This window comes from Phyllobates terribilis, unplaced genomic scaffold (genome assembly GCF_046119375.1).
Source record: "Phyllobates terribilis strain yellow unplaced genomic scaffold, ASM4611937v1 Scaffold_1__5_contigs__length_1240528914, whole genome shotgun sequence".
In the NCBI taxonomy this organism is placed as follows: domain Eukaryota; kingdom Metazoa; phylum Chordata; class Amphibia; order Anura; family Dendrobatidae; genus Phyllobates; species Phyllobates terribilis.
In genome coordinates, this window is record NW_027362761.1 from 308,793,658 (window position 1) to 308,820,004 (window position 26,347).

At 45.8% G+C, this 26,347-nt stretch overlaps 1 protein-coding gene across 4 annotated transcripts in view; it reads right to left on the bottom strand.

The window, feature by feature from the left end:
- The window catches only part of GGT5 (gamma-glutamyltransferase 5), a 340,283-nt gene that overhangs the window by 49,356 nt on the left and 264,580 nt on the right, over positions 1 to 26,347 (bottom strand). For all 4 annotated transcript variants that reach the window (XM_073674260.1, XM_073674242.1, XM_073674251.1 and 1 more), the window contains exons 5-7: positions 12,950 to 13,139; positions 9,741 to 9,898; positions 9,463 to 9,609 (exon numbers count right to left, since the gene is read on the bottom strand). In XM_073674260.1, coding sequence (XP_073530361.1) covers positions 9,463 to 9,609; positions 9,741 to 9,898; positions 12,950 to 13,139 — 495 coding nt within the window. The remainder of the gene's footprint in view (positions 1 to 9,462; positions 9,610 to 9,740; positions 9,899 to 12,949; positions 13,140 to 26,347) is intronic.

Consider the following 26,347-nt stretch of genomic DNA (forward strand, 5'->3'; position numbering starts at 1 on the left):
TTAGTTGGTTACTTTTTAAGTAACTAAATGGTTAATGTCCATAAGTTTGAAGTTATAAATAATTATGTTAGTAAAAAGGAAGTGAAACGACTTTAGATTTCCTTTTCTTTTAAATGGGCATCCTCCCATACTGTATGTTCTATGTAGGTACACTTGTTTTTGCCAACCAGGAAAGCGTGTTTCATCTTAACTTCCATTCTCCCCTTTGGAATATTCCAAATCAGATCTGAAGTGACAAGATCTTCCGCTCTCCAGACTTGGCAGGATTCATGTACTTATCCTTCCAAGTATTTTATACTTATTTCAAAGGGTTAACATTAAAATTCCCAACAGATTTTTTCAGATGTTCAAATCATTCTTTATAAATTATGCTTGGGTGGCAACACACCTTGCTTGGGATATAACCACCTCATTTAGATGAAACTGAAATTGGATCTTCCTGGCCTTTTAGAGTATCTTTAGGCAGAAAGTTTTTTTCCTGCTTTCATAATTGGACTTTAAAACAATGAGTAAAGATGGAAACAAACATCTTAGGCTTTCCTCTGTCTCATTTTCTATTCAAGACCTTGCTTTAGAGACTTAAAGCATTTTCATAGTGTGCCGATAGTTACGCCCTGCGGTAGAGAAGGGAGACATGCTCTCCCTGCACTACCGCTCTCCGTTCTGTAGACCACAGGTCGCTTTATGCCTGCGGTCTACAGAACGGCCGAGGCGCCAACATACACACAGGACGTCAGAGTTCCGAAGTGGAGATGTCATCGTGCCAGGACTCTGACATTTCGTGCGTGCATTGGCGCTATGACAGTGCGTCGTCTTGCCGTTGCACTCGTCAGGAACCTAGATTAGGTGAGTATATGTTTTTTTTTTTATAAATATATATTAAAACTTGTTGTCAGATGTGGGTGCATCATAAACAATGGCGGACCCTTATACATAGTGTGAAAAACCCTAAAACAGTGTTAGGGGCCCTCATATATTTTATAGACTAATGCAGGGGCCATTACACAGCTTGTGGACTACTGTAGGGGCCATTATACAGCTTGGGGACTAATGTAGGGGTCATTATACAGCTTGTGGACTATTGCAGAGGCCATTATACAGCTTGGGGATGAATGTGGAGCAATTTTAAAGATTGGGAATTAATGCAGGGGCCATTATACAGCTTGGGAACTAATGCGGGGACCATTATACAGCTTGGGAACTAATGTAGATGCCATTATACAGCTTGTAGACTAATGCAGGGGCCATTATACAGCTTGAGGACTAATGCAAGGCCATTATAATAATAATAATAATCTTTATTTATATAGCGCCAACATATTCCGCAGCGCTTTACAATTCAGAGGTTCATATACAACAGTCATAAGTAACATAGCTAAAGATAATACAATAATTACAGCAAAAATAATGACGACCCTACTCGTAAGCTTACAATCTACAATGAAGTGGGGGTGGCACAAAGTACAATGGCTTATTTACAAAGATGGTTCAGCCATCTTGAGGGGATGAGGGATAGATAAACACTGCATCAGCTCATCACCAGCCAGTATCTGTAGTGCTTTTTGGTTTGGTGGAGAGTTATGTTTGGAGAAATAAGGGATGGGCTATAAGAAGATAAAAGGACTTCGATTAGGGAAGGTGATAGGCCGCCCTAAACAGGTGTGTTTTAAGGGAGCGCCTAAAACTGTGTAAGTTGTGGTTCATCCTAATTTCTTGGGGTAGAGCATTCCAAAGAATAGGTGCAGCTCGGGAGAAGTCTTGAAGCCGGGAGTGGGAGGTACGGATTAGTGCGGATGTTAGTTGAAAGTTGCTTGCGGAGCGTAGAGAACGGGTAGGCCAATAGACAGAAATGAGGGAGGAGATGTAAGGGGGTGCCACACTGTGGAGAGCTTTGTGGGTGAGAACAAGCAATTTAAATTGGACCCTATAATTCTTGGGCAGCCATTATACAGCTTGTGGACTAATGCAGGGGCCATTATACAGCTTGGGAACTAATGCAGATGCCATTATACAGCTTGGGACTAATGCAAGGCCATTATACAGCTTGTGGAGTAATGCAGTGGCCATTATATCGCTTGGGGCCTAATACAGAGGCCATTATACAGCTTGGAGACTAATGCAGGGGTCATTATACAGCTTGGGGACTAATACAGAGGCCATTATACAGCTTGGAGACTAATGCAGGGGCCATTATACAGCTTGAGGACTAATTTGGGGGGCATTATGCAGCATTATTCCCCATATCCAATCACTCACTCACGCTTGTCACCTTAAAAACATCTCCAGAATCCGACCTTTTCTCACCTTTGAAACTTCAAAAACTCTTACTGTTGCCCTTTTTCACTCTTGTCTGGACTACTGCAACTCTCTTCTGAGGGGTCCCCCTCTAACCAAACTCTCTTCTCCAATCCATTCTGAATGCAACAGCCAGGGTCGTATTTCTGTCTAGCCGCTTCACCAACGCCTCAACCCTGTGCCAGTCATTACACTGGTTACCCATTTGCTACAGAATACAATACAAACTCATTTCTCTCACTCACAAATCTCTGCACAGTTCTATACCACCCTACAGCTCATCCCTCATTTCTGTCTATCACCCTTCCCGTGCCCACCGTTCTGCAACTGATCTAAGACTAATGTGGCGCCTCTGCGGGTTCAGTCGCCACAGAGGTACTGCATCTCACCCAGAGGTGTGGTACCCCACTCTCAGGTAAGGTGGGAGTACTGTCCGGGACCCACCCACCTGCATCCAACACTACACCATTCCAGACCAGCAGGCACAGCAAGATGCATGTGTACAATGCTGAGCCCTGTCCCTGGTTGGAAGGGGGGGAACCAAGAGAGGGGGAACCATGTAGTGGGTGTGGGTGGAGGAAGTAGATCAGGGGAGCACCGTTAGTAGGAGTATAAGAAGAAAGGGAACCATCTTGGGAGAGATCAGTCAAGGGAGGGAGAGTTGGGAGCAGGAGCTCTGGAGGAGCTCTTCTCAGGAGGAGTGAAGAAAGGAGCAGGGCCCAGTCTGAGGGGCCCAGGAGGAGAGACTGAGAGAAGAGAGGAGCAGTGAGGAGGGCTCCAGGAGGAACAGAAGGGATCCCAGGGGCACGGCGAGTGCGGATGCCACCCGTGTGCCCAAATCTACACGGACGTGGAGGGATCAGGCCGCAGAGGGGACCGGCCCCTAAATTAGTAGAGAACAACCAGGCTCAGCTAGATAACCGGAGGCTACTGTACTTTCAAGGTGCAGCTGCCCACTACCACAATTACATCGCCGAAAAGGTGGCCGCATAGGTTCCAGGGGACTGCACATCGCCCGACAAGATCCGAGGCTACTGGCTTGGGACACTGATAGTGAGGCGCAGGGCAGGAGGGTGAGAGCCAGTGCAGGGAAGATGACCGAGAAAGGAACATAGAACGGGGTCCTGTTTAAGTACTCCTGAAATACTTGAGAGCTGCGGAATCCCTTCCTCGGTGAGCACAGGATGACGTTATAATCCGGAAAGTGTAACCTGAGGAACTTAACAACTGTGAGTAAAACCTGAAGACTGCACCCCACTGTGTCCTTGAATAATTGCTGTGCCATCACCAGCCCTGCACTACACAGCACCAATAACATCTACCTCATAACATCATTATTTCCTGCCCTGGAGCTTAGCTCTACCTGTGGAAAGCTGAACCAACTCAGCTGTGTCACCATCAGCTCCAGTGGATCAGCACCGCAGCGGCGGCCCCATATAGCCGTATACCACAGGTGGAGTCACGAACATTATCTCTATAAAAACTTTATTCCCCTTTTACTTTTCCCCTTTTATTGACTGCCCTGGGTCACGGACCGCGTCACTGCCACTGTGACATCCGCCAGCACCGACCGGCCCAGCTACCGAGTACCCCACGGCCCAGAGGGCGCGTCACTAACATCTTTCATAATCCGAACCTCGCACCTCCGTCTGCACTTACACCATAATTGCACTTAGGTCATACATGTCAAACTCTGGCCCATGGGCCAAATCTGGCCCATAATGTGGTTTTCTTTGGCCTGCGACACCAGAACCACCACTCCTATCTGGGGTCCATTATTCTGTATGGAGGATTATGTGGTGCACATTATTCTGTATGGAGAACTATGTGGAGCCCACTATTCTGTATGGAGGACTATGTGTAGCACATTATACTGTATGGAGGAGTTTGTGGGGCTCATTAATCTGTATGGAGGACTTTTTGGGGCCCATTATACTATATGGAGGACTTTGTGGGGCCCAATATACTGTATACTGGTTGGCACGCAACTTTGTCCAAGGTTTTCATTTTAGTCTTCTGTGTGTTTGAGTTTGACATCCCTGACTTAGACAGTTCCTGGCTGAAGACCGAATCATGCAGCTTATTATGAAAACCTTTATTTATTATAACAATGGCTGGACTGTACAGCACATTCTACATATTGTGTCCCCTTACAGTTATATGAAAAAGTTTGGGCACCCCTATTAATCTTAAGCTTAATGTTTTATAAAAATTGGTGTTTTTGCAACAGCTATTTCAGTTTGATATATGTAATTACTGTTGGACACAGTAATGTTTCTGCCTTGAAATGAGGTTTATTGTACTAACAGAAAATGTGCAATCTGCATTCAAACAAAATTTGACAGGTGCATAAGTATGGGCACCCTTATCATTTTCTTGTTTTAAATACTCCTACCTACTTTTTACTGACTTACTAAAGCACTTTTTTTGGTTTTGTAACCTCATTGAGCTTTGAACTTCATAGCCAGGTGTATGCAATCATGAGAAAAGCTACTTAAAGTGGCCACTTGCAAGTTGTTCTCCTGTTTGAATCTCCTCTGAAGAGTGGCATCATGGGCTCCTCAAAACAACTGTCAAATGATCTGAAAACAAAGATTATTCAACATAGTTGTTCAGGGGAAGGATACAGAAAGCTGTCTCAGAGATTTAACCTGTCAGTTTTCACTGTGAGGAACATAGTAAGGAAATGGAAGAACACAGGGACAGTTCTTGTTAAGGCCAGAAGTGGCAGGCCAAGAAAAACATCAGAAAGGCAGAGAAGAAGAATGGTGAGATCAGTTAAGGACAATCCTCAGACCACCTCCAGAGAGCTGCAGCATCAACTTGCTGCAGATGGTGTCACTGTGCATGGGTCAACTATACAACGCACTTTGCACAAGGAGAAGCTGTATGGGAGAGTGATGCGAAAGAAGCCGTTTCTGCAAGCACGCCACAAACAGAGTCGGCTGAGGTATGCAAAAGCACATTTGAAGAAGCCAATTTCTTTTTGGAAGAAGGTCCTGTGGACTGATGAAACCAAGATTGAGTTGTTTGGTCATACAAAAAGGCGTCATGCATGGCGGCAAAAAAACACAGCATTCCAAGAAAAACACTTGCTACCCACAGTAAAATTTGGTGGAGGTTCCATCATGCTTTGGGGCTGTGTGGCCAATGCCGGCATCGGGAATCTTGTTAAAGTTGAGGGACGCATGGATTCCACTCAGTATCAGCAGATTCTTGACAATAATGTTCAAGAATCAGTGATAAAGTTGAAGTTGCGCAGGGGATGGATCTTTCAGCAAGACAATGATCCAAAACACCGCTCCAAATCTACTCAGGCATTCATGCAGAGGAACAATTACAATGTTCTGGAATGGCCATCGCAGTCCCCAGACCTGAATATCATTGAACATCTGTGGGATCATTTGAAGAGGGCTGTCCATGCTCGGCGACCATCAAACTTAACTGAACTGGAATTGTTTTGTAAAGAGGAATGGTCAAAAATACCTTCATCCAGGATCCAGGAAGCTACAGGAAGCGACTAGAGGCTGTTATTTTTGCAAAAGGAGGATCTACTAAATATTAATGTCACTTTTCTGGTGAGGTGCCCATACTTATGCACCTGTCAAATTTTGTTTGAATGCAGATTGCACATTTTCTGTTAGTACAATAAACCTCATTTCAAGGCAGAAACATTACTGTGTCCAACAGTTATTACATATATCAAATTGAAATAGCTGTTGCAAAAACACCAATTTTTATAAAACATTAAGCTTAAGATTAATAGGGGTGCCCAAACTTTTTCATATAACTGTATTTCCTCATAGATGGAAGTTGACGCGCCCCTGGGGCAGTGGGGTACTCGGCAGCCGGGCCGGTGGATGCTGGTGGGGGATATCACGGCGGCTGGCCCGGTCCGTGGCCCAGGGCGGTCAACAAAAAGAAAGGGGTTTTAGGTTTTGGAATAGTTTGTGACGCCACCTGTGGTGCCTGGTAAGGTCTACCAGCGCTGCGACAGTGGTCTGAGGCAGATGTTAGGGCAGCTTATGATGGAACGGCTCCCCACAGGTGGAGCGGGCTTCAGGGCAGCGTGGAGAAATGGATAGTGGTACAGGTGAGAGACAGCCAGGACGGTTCAGGGAGAAATGACAGACACTCACACGGGGGTTTGCTTCGGTACCATTACTGGTGTAGATGCAGGCATGATCCAGGGTACTCGGTACGAAGGGTGCACTGCTGGACTCTCCCCAGTGAATGGGTATAGGGCCTCCTGATCCGTTGCTTTCACTTGCTAAGCTTCTGACCTGCCTGGAGCTAGGCCTGGCTTAATTACTGTCTCTCTCTCTCTTGCACCTGCTGACCTGGTGGTAGGGCCTTCTCTTGGAGATCACTCTGCCTGGTCGCTGGGGCCTCCGTGACTCCTAGCCCTGGTACGGTAGTCAGCATTGGTCGACTTGGGACATGTAGTCCTCCAGGTATCCGGTGGTCCCTACTGGGTATAAAGGGACCCTGAGGGCGCGGACCCGGTGTCCGGTGTATAGGTCGGGGTGAGCCTGGTACGCTCCTCTGCCCCCTCGTTGCTTCTTTTCCCCTCTTGCCTTTGGCCACACTCAGGGCCCTCACTAGGCTTCAACTCATGCTGTAGGCCTTGGCTCGCCTAAGCACAGCGGCCAGCATTCTGCGACTTCACTGGTCTAAGTGCCAGCACACTCTCTCCTCTCACAGACTGCAAGTAACTGAGCTGCCTGGCTCCACCCTCCCTATATATATCCCTAACGGGCTCCCTCTGGTGGTGTGAGGTGGTAGGGTGGAGGTATGTGAATGTGTGAGGGCCTCTTGTGGAGAAGTCCATCCATGCACCCTACTGGGTTCTGTGGCACCTGTGCGTAGCAGGGTGCCACATAAGCTTGCAAGCAGGGCCCTCACTTCTCCTATAACTGTTGAAATGTGTTATGTTATATTGTTTTTATTGTCTATACATATCCCTACTCGTGATGAGCGAGCATGCTCGTTACTCGAGGATTACAAGAATGCTCGGGTGTTTTTTTCGAGTATCTTCAGCGTGCTCGGGTGTTATGTTTTCGTCACTCCGTGCTCATGATTTGCAACTGTTTGACAGCTTTAATACATGTGAGGAATGCATTTTTTAGGCATTCCTCACACGTATTAAAGCTGTCAAACAGTCGCAAATCATGAGCACGGAGTGACGAAAACATATCACCCGAGCACGATGAAGATACTCGGCGAGCACCCGATCATGCTCGCCGAAAGGGTTAACAGAACATACTCACTCATCACTAATCCCTACTTAATTGTAAAGTGCTGTGGAATATGTTGGCACTATATAAATAAAAATTAGTATTATTTATTATATTAACTGTTGGCACAATTAGAAAATGGAAGAAACACAAGATAACTGTCAATCTTCCTCAGTCTGGGGCTCCATGTAAGATCTCGCTTTGTGAGGTAAGGATGATTCTGAACAAGGTCAGGAATCAGCCCAGAACTACACGGGAGGACCTGGTCAATGACCTGAAGAGAGCTGGGGCCAAAGTCTCAAATATTACCGTTAGTAGCACACTACGCCGTCATGGATTAAAATACTGCAGGGCATGCAAGTTCGCAGTGCTCACGTCAGCACATATCGAGGCCCATTTGAAGTTCGCCAGTGACCATCTGGATGATTCAGAAGAGGCATGGGAGAAGGTCATGTGGTCAGATGAGACCAAAATAGAACTTTTGGTATCAATTCCACTCGCCCTGTTTGGAGGAAGAAGAAGGATGAGTACAACCCCAAGAACACCGTCCAAACCGGTGGGGGAAACATCATACTTTGAGGTTGCTTTTCTGCAAAGGGGACAGGAGGACAGGACGACTGCACTGTATTGAAGGGAGGATGGATGGAGTCATGTATCGTGAGATTTTGGCGAACAACGTCCTTCCTTCAGTAAGAGCATTGAAGGTGGATCAGGGCTGGGTCTTCCAGTATGACAACGACCCGAAACACACAGTCAGGACAACTAAGGAGTGGCTCCGTAAGAAGTTTTTTAAGGTCCTGGAGTGGCCTAGCCAGTCTCCAGACCTGAACCCAATAGAAAATCTCTGGAGAATATTTGTATTGAGGAATGGGCCAAAATTCCTGCTGCAGTGAGTGCAAACTTGGTCAAGAACTACAGGAAACGTCTGACCTCTGTAATTGCAATCAAAGGTTTCTGTACCAAATATTAAGTTCTGTTTTTCTATTGTATCAAATACTTATTTCATGAAATAAAATGCTAATTAATTATGTAAAAATCATACAATGTGATTTTCTGGATTTTTTTTTAGATTCTGTCTCTCACAGTTGAAGTGTACCTAAGATATAAATTACTGACCTCTCCATTCTTTGTAGATGGGAAAACTTGCAAAATCGGCAGTGTATCAAATACTTATTTTCCCCACAGTATATAACCAGATGTCATATGAATTCCTGACATAGCCCTGTTCGTGTTGGCTGGCTCCTTCTCTGCTCAAAAAAAGGCATCTTATGCTTTTTGTTACCAGCCACCATACTCTTGATCCCCAGAAAAGGATATCAAGAACAACTTGTCGATGGCTTGGTGGGCAGCTGTCAGTTTTCTAATATACGATGTATGGAGAAACCACTTGTAGGAGACACAGGCTTAGAGGATGAATTTTATACCTGGCAATCCTGTATTACGTTGTAGAAAACACCGACCATTTTATGTGGCTCTCGGGGTCAGACTGATCTCCTGTTACACAAGCTGCTCTTCTTCAAACCTCCTGCCCTTTTGCACTTTTTGTTCATCATGTTATATATGTTTAATATTTTCCTTATTATTAGGCTCACATGTGACACAGAATTTGTATGTTCAATTTTTTTTTTATGTCTTTCAAAAAAATCCGTTGGAATCATAACAGATAGCAAAATAGACAATAGACCACCTTAAGGTGGTCATATACAGTATTTTCAAAGTCTGAAGGCAGAACACATATTCAGCTAACAGCTATTTCTCCTGACCCCCTGGAGACATCCATATTCAGTTCTCTCAGGAGTGCATGTACTGTATTTTAAATGGCGAGTGAGGAATAAGATGGCTGGATCCCTGAACCTTGTGAACCAATATCAGATTAACTTTGCTCAAGAATATTACATTTAGTTATAGAGATGTAATTTTGTGATCTTACCTTCAAGGACATTTAGGATGAAACTGAGCACACCGCCTCCTGCTGGTGTGGGAGGTGTATACAAATTGTAGTCTCCTAGAGTCACATTTAATGGTCGTACAATTTGCACCTTGTAATTTTTGAAGTCTCCCAGTGTAAGACTGCTCCCTGATGCCAGAATCAAATAAAGAACATTTTGATAATTAGTTAACGAGAATAGGCGAAAAAAATGTATCATTTTAATGAGAAATGTAAGCAACAGTTAATTTTTTAAAATTAAGTGGTCAGTTTGAGCTCACCTTGATGTTGGAGATCATCTATCATTTTCTTTGCTATGGAACCACTATAAAAGCTCTCAGCACCTTCATCTGCCAACGTCTGGAGGGTTTGTGCCAGTTGGGTAAAGTTTACAGAATCTCCTGCATTTATTACTCCTGTGCCTTTACAAAGCAGCTGACTAACAGGTAAAAATACACAAACCATCAATAAATTGCATATGGCAAACAGTATATACTTTGTTTTCAATATGAAAAATAAAAAATATTTCCATGAAATCCCGTCACAACTTAAGCACTGCCACTCTGGCGTTTCCCAATGATGTTATATCTAACTCTTATGTGACCACTGCAGCCAATCACTTGCCGGGGGTTAAGTGCCATACATGCAAACATGACTGCTGAAGCTAGTTAGTGACTGCATTATGAATGATTGACCATCACTGCAGGATGGGTGGAGGCCACCATGGCAGCACTGTTGGGGCTCTGGGGATTTAATGGGGAAGTAAAGGTTATGTTTCCATTTATAACATTTCATGCTCTCAAAAATCACTGATAGCCCCTTTAATGTCAAAAATTCTGTGCAAATAATTTCTTAATATATTTTTACAGCTGTTGTAGCTATGTTTTTTTTTCTGATAGCTTTCAAGATCTCCTGCACAGACATAGACGAAAACACAGTAATTAGGTTCATGCTGTATGAAATCCTGATCGTGACTCCTAGTAGAGAACGCTACGTCTCATTCTTAAAGCTGAGGCGTTCAGAGAAACATAATTGTGAAACTTACCCAGGCACAGGAAAAGAGCAGTGAATCAAGCAGGGTCAGACACGGAGATGTTGCACAGGAGGCTTTAAAATTTTCAAAACTCTATTTTCTAAAATTATTATTTTAATATAATATATATATATATATATATATATATATATATATATATATATATATATATATATATATATATATATATATACAGTACAGACCAAAAGTTTGGACACACCTTCTCATTTAAAGATTTTTCTAGATTTTCATGACTTTGAAAATTGTACATTCACACTGAAGGCATCAAAACTATGAATTAACACATGTGGAATTATATACTTAACAAAAAAGTGCAAAACAATTGAAAATATGTCTTATATTCTAGGTTCTTCAAAGTAGCCGCCTTTTGCTTTGATGACTGCTTTGCACACTCTTGGCATTCTCTTGATGAGCTTCAAGAGGTAGTCACCGGAAATGGTTTTCACTTCACAGGTGTGCCCTGTCAGGTTTAATATGTGGGATTTCTTGCCTTATAAATTCGGTTGGGACCATCAGTTGTGTTGTGCACAAGTCTGGTGGATACACAGCTGATAGTCCTACTGAATAGACTGTTAGAATTTGTATTATGGCAAGAAAAAAGCAGCTAAGTAAAGAAAAACGAGTGGCCATCATTACTTTAAGAAATGAAGGTCAGTCAGTCCGAAAAATTGGGCAAACTTTGAAAGTGTCCCCAAGTGCAGTTGCAAAAACCATCAAGCGCTACAAAGAAACTGGCTCACATGAGGACTGCCCCAGGAAAGGAAGACCAAGAGTCACCTCTGCTTCTGAGGATAAGTTTATCCGAGTCACCAGCCTCAGAAATCGCAGGTTTACAGCAGCTCAGATTAGAGACCAGGTCAATGCCACACAGAGTTCTAGCAGCAGACACATCTTTACAACAACTGTTAAGAGGAGACTTTGTGCAGCAGGCCTTCATGGTAAAGTAGCTGCTAGGAAACCACTGCTAAGGACAGGCAACAAGCCGAAGAGACTTGTTTGGGCTAAAGAACACAAGGAATGGACATTAGACCAGTGGAAATCTGTGCTTTGGTCTGATGAGTCCAAATTTGAGATCTTTGGTTCCAACCACCGTGTCTTTGTGCGACGCAGAAAAGGTGAACGGATGGACTCTACATGCCTGGTTCCCACCGTGAAGCATGGAGGAGGAGGTGTGATGGTGTGGGGGTGCTTTGCTGGTGACACTGCTGGGGATTTATTCAAAATTGAAGGCATACCGAACCAGCATGGCTACCACAGCATCTTGCAGCGGCATGCTATTCCATCCGGTTTGCGTTTAGTTGGACCATCATTTATTTTTCAACAGGACAATGACCCCAAACACACCTCCAGACTGTGTAAGGGCTATTTGACCAAGAAGGAGAGTGATCGGGTGCTACGCCAGATGACCTGGCCTCCACAGTCATCAGACCTGAACCCAATCGAGATTGTTTGGGGTGAGCTGGACCGCAGAGTGAAGGCAAAAGGGCCAACAAGTGCTAAGCATCTCTGGGAACTCCTTCAAGATTGTTGGAAGACCATTTCCGGTGACTACCTCTTGAAGCTCATCAAGAGAATGCCAAGAGTGTGCAAAGCAGTCATCAAAGCAAAAGGTGGCTACTTTGAAGAACCTAGCATATAAGACATATTTTCAGTTGTCTCACACTTTTTCGTTAAGTATATAATTCCACATGTGTTAATTCATAGTTTTGATGCCTTCAGTGTGAATGTACAATTTTCAAAGTCATGAAAATACAGAAAAATCTTTAAATGAGAAGGTGTGTCCAAACTTTTGGTCTGTACTGTATATATATATATAATCTTATATTTTTCCTCTTAAATGCCGCAACATTTCAGAGTGACACATTCAGATGTTCTTTTTTTTTTGCACGTGAGAACAATGGGTCAATATTGATCATATTTTTTTTATTCAACTTTCATCCAGTATTTTTTTGTACTTGTGTCCATTTTTACTACCTTTTGTGGCACTTTTTTTCCCATATGCACAAATATAAACAAAGAATCAATTTCCAAGCTTCTTCTACCAATTAAATACGTCCCACAGAAGGATGACAAACTCATAGACATGAATTGTATCAAAATCGGACAAATCATTTTTAATTTTTTCCATTCCGGACATTCAGACCGGAAAAAAACACAGACATGTGAATAGCCCTATAGATTATAATAAGTATGGATATCTTTAATATCCACTGCCAATTGCAGAGTCTGTGATTCCTACCTATGAAAAAATGACCCCAACATTATATCCAATATTTATGGTAGTTTATCAACCAGTGACCAGTTCTGCCACTCTCACAAGAAGACAGCATTGTCAAATTCATCTCAAAAATATAATTTAAAAAAAAAATTGTTAGCTGTTGTCCTTACCAATGCCAACCCCCCCAAGTACATGTTTTTCACGATCCCGGCACTTACCACAATGAGCTATTTCTTATTTGTTTTGTAGTGAAGCTGAGGAATTTGACCAGAACATTTGAGACCTTAACTCCATCTGTCACCAGTTTGATTGTAGGCTGAAACAGAGTTTCCCAAGGTAACTGTCCATATCTCCTGTGAGCAGCCTCATAACCTCTCAGCTCTCCAGGAACACCAATCCATTGCGGTCCTAGAAAAGACATTCCTATTTTAGGGGAGACTAGTTTCTTTTTCAACTATTTGCTGAATTTGTCTTTCCTTTACAAACACACATTAATACATAATAAACACTGTGCAAGTTCTCAATTGCTCTTAGACATATCATGTCCCCTATAGAAATCTATGAACTCATACTCTACCGCCAGCGAGAACGCTAGGTTTATGACAGGTTGACAGGGTCAGAATGGGCCCCTCCTTGCTTTCGATTTTTCTCATTGTCTTCCAACAACTATTATTTTGGGGTTAATATGACTTTCTGATCTTTTTTACTCCATTTTTTGGGGGAGGCAAAGTGACAGCAATTCTGCAATTTTAGATTTTCTTTTATTTTCTTCTATTCTTTTCATTAGACTAGTCACAAATGCTGCAATACCAAATATGTTATAGGTTAAGTCTCATCATCACAAATGATTCAAATTGCAAAGAAAAAAAGAAAAAACAAGCAACTTTGAAGTTTGCTTGTTATTAAAAATGCTCTCCATCCTCAAGAATGGAGGGATTTTTAATTCTATTAATTCTATTGCTTACTGCTCATTGCCTAGGTAATCGGCCACCGCTACAGCCTATCGGTAGTGGCTGGTCTGCTAGGCAAGAATCGCAGTGCTTACAAGTTCTTTCTAACAAAGCTTGTAAGCAGTGCCGTAACTAGAGTCCGATGGGCCCCGGTGCAAGATCTGGATCGCCCCCCCCATCCTGGTATATATATGTATATGTCCTCCATCCTGGTATATATGCCCCTCATCCTGGTATATATATATATATATATATATATATATATATATATATATATATATATATATATATATATATACACACACAAGCGTACTGTATTTATATATATATATATTTCCTCCAGCTTGGTATATATGTCCCTTATCCTGGCCCCATCCTGACATATATTCATTCCCCATCCTGTTATATATGTCTCCCACCCTGGCCCCATCCTGGTATATATATATGCCCCCCATCCTGGTATATATGTCCCTCATCCTGATGTTTATATATATATATATATACATACATATATATACATATATACGCATATATATATATATACCCTGCTCAAAAAAATAGAGGGAACACTCAAATAACACATCCTAGATCTGAATGAATGAAATATTCTCATTGAATACTTTGTTCTTTACAAAGTTGAATGTGCTGACAACAAAATCACACAAAAATCATCAATGGAAATCAATTTATTAACCAATGGAGGCCTGGATTTGGAGTCACCCCCAAAATTAAAGTGGAAAAACACACTACAGGCTGATCCAACTTTTATGTGATGTCCTTAAAACAAGTCAAAATGAGGCTCAGTATTGTGTGTGGCCTCCAAGTGCCTGTATGACCTCCCTACAACGCCTGGGCATGCTCCTGATGAGGTTGCGGATGGTCTCCTGTGGGATTTCCTCCCAGACCTGGACTAAAGCATCCGCCAACTCCTGGACAGTCTGTGGTGCAACGTGACGGTGGATGGAGTGAGACATGATGTCCCAGATGTGCTCAATCGGATTCAGGTCTGGAGAACGGGCGGGCCAGTCCATAGCTTCAATGCCTTCATCTTGCAGGAACTGCTGACACACTCCAGCCACAGTCTGGCATTGTCCTGCATTAGGAGGAACCAGGGCCAACCGCACCTGCATATGGTCTCACAAGGGGTCTAAGGCTCTCATCTCGGTACCTAATGGCAGTCAGGCTACCTCTGGAAGCACATGGAGGGCTGTGCGGCCCTCCAAAGAAATGCCACCCCACACCATTACTGACCCACTGCCAAACCAGTCATGCTGAAGGATGTTGCAGGCAGCAGATCGCTCTCCATGGCGTCTCCAGACTCGGTCACGTCTGTCACATGTGCTCAGTGTGAACCTGCTTTCATCTGTGAAGAGCACAGGGTGCCAGTGGCGACTCTGCCAATCCTGGTGTTCTGTGGCAAATGCCAAGCATCCTGCACGGTGTTGGGCTGTGAGCACAACCCCCATCTGTGGACGTCGGGCCCTCATACCACCCTCATGAAGTCGGTTTCTAACCGTTTGTGGAGACACATGCACATTTGTGGCCTGCTGGAGGTCATTTTGCAAGGCTCTGGCAGTGCTCCTCCTGTTCCTCCTTGCCCAAAGGCAGAGGTAGCGGTCCTGCTGCTTGGTTGTTGACCTCCTACGGCCCTCTCCACGTCTCCTGGTGTACTGGCCTGTCTCCTGGTAGCGCCTCCAGCCTCTGGACACTACGCTGACAGACACAGCAAACCTTCTTGCCACCGCTCGCATTGATGTGCCATCGTGGATGAGCTGCACTGCCTGAGCAACTTCTGTGAGTTGTAGAGTCCGTCTCATGCTACCACGAGTGTGAAATCACAACCAACAGTGAAAAGTGACCAAAACATCAGCCAGAAAGCATTGGTACTGAGATGTGGTCTGTTGTCCCCACCTGCAGAACCACTCCTTTATTGAGTGTGTCTTGATGATTGCCAATAATTTCCATCTATTGTCTATTCCATTTGCACAACAGCATGTGAAATTGATTGTCAATCAGTGTTGCTTCCTAAGTGCACAGTTTGATTTCACAGAAGTTTGAATTACTTGGAGTTATATTCTGTTCTTTAAGTGTTCCCTTTATTTTTTTGAGCAGTGTGTGTATATATATATATATATATATATATATATATATATATATATATATATATACACACATTGGGGAAAATAAGTATTTGATATACTGCCAATTTTGCAAGTTTTCCCACCTACAAAGAATGGAGAGGTCTGTAATTTTTATCGCAGGTACACTTCATTTGTGAGTCGCAGGATGTTAAAAAAAAAACAGAATATCACATTGTATGATTTTTACATAATTAATTTTCATTTTATTGCATGAAATAAGTATTTGATACAATAGAAAAACAGAACTTAGTATTTGGTACAGAAACCTTTGTTTGCAATTATAGAGGTCAGATGTTTCCTGTTGTTCTTGACCAAGTTTGCACACTCTGCAGCAGGGATTTTGTCCCACTCCTCAATAGAGATATTCTCCAGATCTTTCAGGTTTCGGTCTGTCGCTGGGCAACATTGAGTTTCAGCTCCCTCCAAAGATTTTCTGTTGGGTTCAGAGCTGGAGACTGGCTAAGCCACTCCAGGACCTTGAAATGCTTCTTACTGAGCCACTTCCTAGTTGCACTGGCTGTGTGTTTTGGGTGATTGTCATGCTGGAAGAGCCAGCCACGACCCATCTTCAATGCTCATACTAAGGGAAGGAGGTTGTTGGCCAAAATCTCGCAATACATGATCCCATCCATCCTCCCTTCAATACGGTGCAGTCGTCTTGTCCCCTTTGCAGAAAAGCACCCCCAAAGTATGATGTTTCCCCCACCATGCTTCACGGTTGGGACGGTGTTGATTGGGGTTGTACTCATCCTTCTTCCTCCAAACACGGTGAGCGGAATTGATACACCAGTTCTATTTTGGTCTCAAATTACCACATGACCTTCTCCCATGACTCCTCTGGATCATCCAGATGGTCATTGGCAAACTTCAAAGGGCCTGGACATGTGCTGGCATGAACACGGGGACCTTGTGTGCCCTGCAGGATTTTAATCCATGACAGCGTAGTGCATTACTAACGGTAATGTTTGAGACTGTGGTCCCAGCTCTCTTCAGGTCATTGACCAGGTCCTCCCGTGTAGTTCTGGGCTGATTCCTCACATTTCTCAGAATCATCCCTACTCCATAAGACGAGATCTTGCATGGAGCCCCAGACTGAGGAAGATTGACAGTCATCTGTCATTTTCTAATAATTGTGCCAACAGTTGTTGCCTTCTCACCAAGCTGCTTGACTATTGTCCTGAAGCCCATCCCAGCCTTGTGCAGGTCTACAATATTGTCCCTGGTGTCCTTAGACAGCTCTTTGGTCTTGGCCATAGTGGAGAGGTTGGAGTGTGATTGATTGAGTGTGTGAAACAGGTTTCTTTTATACAGGTAACGAGTTCAAACAGGTGCAATTAATACAGGTAATGAGTGCAGAGTAGGAGGGCTTCTTAAAGAAAAACTAACAGGTCTGTGGGGGCCAGAATTCTTGCTGGTTGTTAGGTGATCAAATACTTATTTCATGCAATAAAATGAAATTTAATTATGTAAAAATCATACAATGTGATTTTCTGGATGATTTTTTTTTAAGATTCTGTCTCTCACAGATGAAGTGTACCTATGCTAAAAATTACAGACCTCTCCATTCTTTGTAGGTGGGAAAACTAGTAAAATTGGTAGTGTATCAAATATTTATTTTCCCCGCTGTATATATGTCATCTTTCCTGGTATGTATGTTCCTCTTACTGGTATATATGTCCCTTATTCTGGGCCCCATCCTGGTATATATATTCCCCATCCTGGCATATACTGTATGTCCCTTATCCTGTGCCCCATCCTGGTATATATATCCCCCATCCTGGTATATATATCCTCCATCCTGGTATATGTCCCCTGTTCTGCCACTGTTCTTTAATACATAAAAAAAAATAAACAATCATACTCACCTTCCCTCTCCTCCCCCCACCGCGCGGCGTCCTCTTCTGAAACCGGCAGCTAACTTCATTGTTCAAGCGATGGGAGTGCATAATGTCATTTCCATGCTCCCCCAGTCATGTGCACGCCGACGTCAGCTGCTGGCTTGTGATTGATCGGCAGCATGTATTGCCACGCACAGACCTGACGGGTCTCTGCGCTGCAATACACTTCAACTGAATGTGCATCCGAGGATGCACAACCAGTTGAAGTTCATACTGGCATCAGCAGGTCCTCGCCCCTGCGTGGGCCTGGTCATGGTCGCAACCTCTGCGACCGTGGTCATTAAGCCCCTCCTTGTAAGTGCTGCTCTAAAGCTAGACAGATTGCTTGATCTGGTGCACTTCAGTATCCATGCACTCCTCCTGCAGCGCTCTCAGGTTAACTATGCAGAACAGCATAAAAACATGCTCACAAAGAATCCTGTGAGCAGCATCCCCTTGGTAAAGACCATAAAAATTAGCACTAAATAAAAAGGCCCATATCTCTGGAAATGTATAGCGGATTAAAAAAAAGCAATGCTCTGAGGAATACCAGGAAAAACATACCATTTGGTCCAGCATTCAGGCAGATTGTCATTGGGTCAGAGTGCTTGGACCCCCTTTTTTGTCCGAAAGTCTTTTAATGATACCATATGCAAGAACACGTACACAGCATTCACTATTGAACGCCGACACGGTGCATGCAGCACTGAATTACATTCAGCAATGGCCAGTACCGGCAAAAGGACATTTTTTGTGGGCAGAGAATATACATCTGCAATCCTGTCCCACTCCTACCTGTGATGTTTGTAGCAGAGTCAGTGTATCCTGTGTGATGTGTTTACAGTAGTGTCAGTGTCTCCTATGTGATGTAAACTGCAGGTGTAACACCGGTACTTTACTGTAGATGCAGTGACACAGAAACACAGAGCCGCCAATACGGGGTTAATAAACAGGGGGGTGTTTATAAGAACAAGGTCAATCTCCACGCAGGGAGCAACAAGGAAAATATGGGGGGAAAACAAGGAAAATAACAGGTGAAAGTCTATAACTAACAGTTCACAGTCTGACAAGATGTAGCAGAGCCGAACCGGTTGTAAACATTAGTTTGTACACTTAGCTGACTCTGGCTCCTCACCAGGCAGTCGCCAGCGGATGAAAGTGATGATTTCTTCAGGCTTCCCCGCCCAAACAATGATCCGTCTTCTGGCGGCAGCGGGCAATCTCCGGTTTTACCCGCTGAGCCCCTAGTCTATAACACGGCACCTCACGTGCCTCGGCTCCACGGACCCTGCGTCCCTTGTCACTATAGTCGGGCTTGACTCTTCCGGTCCACTGCACCCGACTCCTGCTCCCAGTACTCGAGCCAGGAGCCTGGACCCTCTCACACTGTTCTCCTGCGCAGGACTCAGCTCCGCTTTCCCGCGCAAAACGTCCTCGTCTCTTTCTTTCTCCAGTCACACCAGGAGTCCCTCGGTCACCTGACTTCCCAGCTCTGTCTCTGGACACACCCCCAACTTCCCAGTCACATGAATCCTGTGCTAGCAGTCTGTCTCCCCCCTGCAACAGGAGGTACGGCCCCGGAAGTTCCGGATCCCTTGTCTGAAAGCACTTACACCCCGGTCTTTCCCCTTACACTCCCGCTCTCCTTTAACTCGCCATTCCACGGGCGAGAGTTCCTTCATCAAACGTTCACACTCTTGGACTTCCTGGACGATACGATGCCATATAAATTGATCTTGTTCGTAACGTTAAGGAGGCACTCCTGCTGTTGTCCTTTCTGATCGGCGTAACTCAGTTTGACCGATTGGGGGTGCAGGGTCACTCGGATTCCCAATCTCCGCCTGCCGGGTGGCTTCAACCGATGTTGTTCCCTCGCCGCCTGCACTGGGGACTGCAGGTAATCGAGTGCTGGGGCTCGGAGGTAGAATCAACAATTCTTCTTCGTCCACATCGTGGCTTGGGGCAACTGTGACAGGACCTTCTCTAGAAGCAGGTGATTCTTCTTCATCCTTGTCATCTTTAGACAGACAGGGCCGCAGCATACTAAGATGAACCACTCTGGTAGGGGCTCCTTCAGTCCCCTCGGGTTGAACTTCATACACAGGTCCTTCAGCGCCAATCCTGCGCTTCACTCGTTGCGGGGTCCGTTCCCACCGTTTACTCAATTTGCCCCGGGGCCGCCTGTCCCGAACTAACACCCGCTCCCCGGGCCTCAGAGCTGTCCCTCGAAGAGGCAATGTCTTATGATGTTTGAGTTCCTAAAACTTTTGTTGTACCAACCGTCGGAGGGTCTGCAGTCGATGCCGATGTTCCCGGACCCAGGAAGACATCCTCGTCCGTGGGTAGTCCTCCTCGGGGTCCAGCTCTAACTCGGTGATCTCTTGCCCCTTTCGCCCGAACAGCAAGGTATAAGGAGTGAACCCCGTCGTACTATTCACTCGGTTGTTGTAGACCCACACCAACTCGGCCACAAACTCAGGCCATCGTACCTTTCGATCTTCCTCCAACGTGCGGAGCATTTGGATCAGTGTCCAATTAAAGCGTTCACAGGCCCCATTTCCTTGAGGGTGGTAAGGAGTAGTCCGTGACTTCTCAATCTTGTACAACCGGTGCAGCTCTTCCATCACCCTGCCTTGGAAGCAGGCGCCTTGATCGGAATGGATCCTCTTTGGGCAGCCATACACCCGAATGAAGTCTCGGCAGATGGCCTGCGCAGCTGACTCGGCGGTCTGGTCCCTGGTCGGGGTCACTACCGCAAACTTTGTGAAGTGGTCTGTCATTACCAGGCAATGTTCATACCCGAGATGCGCCGGTCCAACAGCCAAATAGTCGATCATCAGCACCTCCAAGGGGGCAGAAGTCACAATGGTTTGTATGGGGACCCGCTGCTCCGGGGGCTTAACCAGCTCACAGCTCCGACATCTTCGACAAGTGTCTTCTATTGTTACTCGCAGTCGGGGATGATACACCAGCCTCTGCAACCACTGAAATGTCTTCTCTGGTCCGAAGTGAGCCCCTCGTTCATGAGCCTCCTTGGCCACTACTCTGACCAACTTCTCTGGGATCACCACTTGCCAGGTGGTCCCGAACACTCGCAGTAGCTGCACCCGTCGGTACAGCAGCCCGTCTCGCAAACACAGTCTCTCCCATTGTCCCAGCATTTTCAGTACTCCCGGCGACAGGGTACTCCTCTCTTCTCGACTGGGGACTTGCCGCAAAGCCACCCATTGACGTAATTGAGCAACTTCTCTGTCAGTCTGTTGAAGTTGGATCCAGTCATCTCTTGGCCGCCCTAGCACTTGTTCTTCCGACGTCTCTCTGATCTGTCACTGCGCCGCAGTCAGCGGTCCCACGAAACTTCGGAAGCTAGGGGTCTCATCCGCCTCTAAATCTTCATCGCGGTCATGATCAGGCCGTTCATATGTCACTCTGGAGAGGGCGACGGCGTGAGTATTCTCTGCCTTAGGCGATCTTATACCGGTACCTGGCCATGCGGGCCACCCACCGCTGCTCCAGGGCTCCCAATTTCGCATTTTCCAGGTGGGCCAGCGGGTTGTTATTTGTTCTCACCAGTACTTCGGACCCGGACAAATACTCTGCAAACTTCTCGGTCATTGCCCAAACCAGAGCCAGCAACTCTAATTTTAAAGAGCTATAAATATCTGGGTTCCTCTCGGAGTCGTGAAGGGAGCAAATGGCGTACGCAATCACGCGCTCTTTCCCCTCCTGTGCTTGGGATAACACGGATCCTAGACCATGTAGGCTCCCATCAGTGTGGAGTATGAATGGTTGGGAGAAATCCGCATAGGCAGGTATTGGGGCCTCGGTCAGGGCCATTTTTAGGGCACGGAAAGCCACTTCCTGGCTGCTTCCCCACCGAAACGCCTGATTCTTGGAGACCGCCGGCACTCCCTTAAGTAGCTCCAGCAATGGGTTGGCTATGCTGGTGAAGTTCTTCACGAATCTTCGGTAGTACCCGGCAAGTCCCAGGAAGGCCCGAATGTCCGTTACTGTCTTCGGGGTAGGCCACTCCTGTATGGCGGCCACCTTCTCCCGGGTGGGCCTGACTCCTTCACCAGATACAGTATGACCGAGATATTCGATCTGTTTGCGGAACAGGTGGCACTTCTGGGGCTTCACCTTTAGGCCATGACTCTGTAGGCGACTCAGTACTTGCTCCAGTCGCTGGAGGTGCTCCTCGAAGGTGGCGGCATAGACAATTATGTCGTCAAGGTAAATCAGTGTGGCCTCGAAGTTCAAATCGCCCAGGCACCTCTCCATCAGACGCTGGAACATCCCGGGGGTGTTAGTCAGGCCGAAGGGCATCCGATTGAACTCGAACAGTCCCATGGGTAATATGAACGCCGTCTTCGCACGGTCATGTTCGGCCACGGGCACCTGCCAGTACCCACTGGCCAGATCCAAGGAGGAGAAGTATCTTGCCTTCCCTAAGGCCGACAGAGACTCTTCGATTCGAGGTAGTGGGTAAGAGTCCCATACTGTACAGGCATTCAGTCATCTATAGTCCACACAGAACCGCAGGGTCCCATCTTTCTTCCGGACCAGGACAATCGGGGATGCCCACGGACTCTGACTCTCCCGTATCACAGCATTCTGTAACATATGGGCTAGCATCTCCTTAACCTCTTTATACATCTGGGGAGGTATCTGCCGGTATCTCTCCCGCACTGGGGCAGCGCTCCCCGTGGGAATCTCGTGGGTAATGGCTTCGGTGCAACCAAAATCATCCTCATGGCGAGCAAAGACTTCCTGGTACCGCTCCAGTACCTCCTCAACCTGCTGCACCTGTCGAGGTGTAAGTCCCGTCAATTCAGTCCGCATTCGTTCTAGGATTCTTCGTCCCTCCCTTCGCACTAGCCCGGTGGGGTTCCGACGGCACGGTGACCGCCAGAGTCCAGGGGTCTCCTCGTACAGCGGACAGCTATACCACATCAGGTCGCACCAACTTCTCTGACATTCCCAGAATCTGGGTTATTTCCGCCCTGGGAGGGAGTGTGAGATCATCTTCGCCCAGATTAACACACCACACTATAACATTGCCACCCTGGACAGTGGCCAGTGTCCGAGCCACCAAGAGTCCAGGAGGTACTTTGTCCATCGATCTCGGTTCTATCTGAACTTCGACTCCTTCAAGAGGTGTGCAGACCTGTGCGGGTAACATGAGTACAGTTTGTCCGGGCGGTAAGGTGAGCGCCGTAGCTGCTGGCACTATTATTTTTCCCAGGACCTTCCCTTCATTCGACGTCTCCTGAGCCTGGGCAGCTCGGATTAGTTGTTGAAAGACCCTCCTTTGGGGGGTTCGTGGGTCCCACTGGTCTAGAGGAATCTCCCTCGGCTCACTAATCAGGATTTGCCCGATCTCTTTCAACATATTCATTCCGAGGGTCACCGGGGGTTCACTTCCGGTTCCCCCTGCAAGTAAGACGACTCCTTTTTTCCCCACATCTTTTCCACATACTCGGATCTTCATCCACACCACCCCTGTGACCGGGATGGGTATTTGATTAGCAGCCGTGAGACTAATTACTGGTCCCCATTCAGCCTGCGCTATCTCTGGGAATCGCTGTTGGAAGTAGGGTTCTGTCATCGTAGTCACCTGAGATCCCATGTCAATCAGGCAGTGAACAGCCTGACCACTTATTTCAGGCCAGACAGTCGGGCTGGTGGAAACCAGGTCCTTGGGACTTCCTTTTCTTCTTTCCCCTTCCTCAGGCTCCGGGTTGTGTCCCCCAAACACGGAGCCTGCTAGTTTAACGGCTGCTGCGACAGGGGCCGCCCTCGGCTATCACAGCCCCTGGCGTAATGTCCTGCGCCTCCACACTTCCAGCAGGTCGTGTCTCTGTCTGTGTAGGGCTGCCTCACTCCTCTATGGAACTCTCCTGCAGGGGGGGGGGGCTGAATTCAATTATTTCCATAACTGGGGCAATCGATCTGGGTATCTCTGGTGTCGGGGCAGGGGTCTTCTTGAGACTGGACCATTCATCCCGCATCTCCCGTATCTCCTTCTGCATCTCTCGAGCCCATTCCGGTTCAGCTGCAGGCAGGGTGGGTACCTCATTACTCCGGACCATCCCTGCCAGGGCCGTCACCTCCATCTCCTGCTCTCTCACACGTGCCTCTGCCCCCACTTCTAGAAAAGTCATAGGTGGGTTGGCGTGCAGGCGCTCCCGCAAGGCCTGCTTCAGCTGCACATCCCTGAGGCCTGCCACAAACTGGTCCCTCAAGATCACGTCAGGGGAGTCCATTCCCAAATTCCCCATGTCGTCTTTTCTAGTGATATAGGCATGCACCCTCTGTAAGGCATTAACATACTGCGTCACAGTCTCCCCCTCCTGCTGCACTTGGTGAAACAGCCGTATCCTCAGCTCTCCTACATTGGTGGGATCCCCATGCATCTCCTCCAGTATCCACACTACTTTTTCTACAGTATCCCGGTCATGGGGAGGGCGGTACATCACGGATTGTCAGGCATCGCCGTCCAGGGCCAGTAAGGTATTTTGGCTTGCATACAGTTATATGAAAAAGTTTGGGCACCCCTATTAATCTTAAGCTTAATGTTTTATAAAAATTGGTGTTTTTGCAACAGCTATTTCAGTTTGATATATGTAATAACTGTTGGACACAGTAATGTTTCTGCCTTGAAATGAGGTTTATTGTACTAACAGAAAATGTGCAATCTGCATTCAAACAAAATTTGACAGGTGCATAAGTATGGGCACCCTTATCATTTTCTTGTTTTAAATACTCCTACCTACTTTTTACTGACTTACTAAAGCACTTTTTTTGGTTTTGTAACCTCATTGAGCTTTGAACTTCATAGCCAGGTGTATGCAATCATGAGAAAAGCTACTTAAAGTGGCCACTTGCAAGTTGTTCTCCTGTTTGAATCTCCTCTGAAGAGTGGCATCATGGGCTCCTCAAAACAACTGTCAAATGATCTGAAAACAAAGATTATTCAACATAGTTGTTCAGGGGAAGGATACAAAAAGCTGTCTCAGAGATTTAGCCTGTCAGTTTCCACTGTGAGGAACATAGTAAGGAAATGGAAGAACACAGGGACAGTTCTTGTTAAGGCCAGAAGTGGCAGGCCAAGAAAAACATCAGAAAGGCAGAGAAGAAGAATGGTGAGATCAGTCAAGGACAATCCTCAGACCACCTCCAGAGAGCTGCAGCATCAACTTGCTGCAGATGGTGTCACTGTGCATGGGTCAACTATACAACGCACTTTGCACAAGGAGAAGCTGTATGGGAGAGTGATGCGAAAGAAGCCGTTTCTGCAAGCACGCCACAAACAGAGTCGGCTGAGGTATGCCAAAGCACATTTGGAGAAGCCAATTTCTTTTTGGAAAAAGGTCCTGTGGACTGATGAAACCAAGATTGAGTTGTTTGGTCATACAAAAAGGCGTTATGCATGGCGGCAAAAAAACACAGCATTCCAAGAAAAACACTTGCCACCCACAGTAAAATTTGGTGGAGGTTCCATCATGCTTTGGGGCTGTGTGGCCAATGCCGGCACCGGGAATCTTGAGGGACGCATGGATTCCACTCAGTATCAGCAGATTCTTGACAATAATGTTCAAGAATCAGTGACAAAGTTGAAGTTACGCAGGGGATGGATCTTTCAGCCAGACAATGATCCAAAACACCGCTCCAAATCTACTCAGGCATTCATGCAGAGGAACAATTACAATGTTCTGGAATGGCCATCCCAGTCCCCAGACCTGAATATCATTGAACATCTGTGGGATCATTTGAAGAGGGCTGTCCATGCTCGGCGACCATCAAACTTAACTGAACTGGAATTGTTTTGTAAAGAGGAATGGTCAAAAATACCTTCATCCAGGATCCAGGAAATCATTAAAAGCTACAAGAAGTGACTAGAGGCTGTTATTTTTGCAAAAGGAGGATCTACTAAATATTAATGTCACTTTTCTGGTGAGGTGCCCATACTTATGCACCTGTCAAATTTTGTTTGAATGCAGATTGCACATTTTCTGTTAGTACAATAAACCTCATTTCAAGGCAGAAACATTACTGTGTCCAACAGTTATTACATATATCAAACTGAAATAGCTGTTGCAAAAACACCAATTTTTATAAAACATTAAGCTTAAGATTAATAGGGGTGCCCAAACTTTTTCATATAACTGTAGCTGGGGTCATCGGATGCATACGTAACATACTCCTAACTCTCTCAACACAGTCCCACAGCATCATATTGTCCCCGGTGAACTTTGGGAGATTGCTGAGCATGGCCCCCAGTGGCAAGCTAGATTTAGGAGCACCCAGGATGGGCTGCTCTGCAGTGTCTGTGTCTAACGACTGCCGACTACGCCAAATATAACACGGGAACTTTAGATGCAGTGACACAGAAACACAGAGCCGCCAATGAGGGGTAAATAAACAGGGAGGGTTTATAAGAACAAGGTCAATCTCCACGCAGGGAGCAACAAGGAAAATATGGGGGGAAAACAAGGAAAATAGCAGGCGAAAGTCTATAACTAAAAGTTCACAGTCTGACAAGATGTAGCAGAGCCGAACCGGTTGTAAACGTTAGTTTGTACTCTGGCTCCTCACCAGGCAGTCGCCAGCGGATGCAGGTGATGATTTCTTCAGGCTTCCCCGCC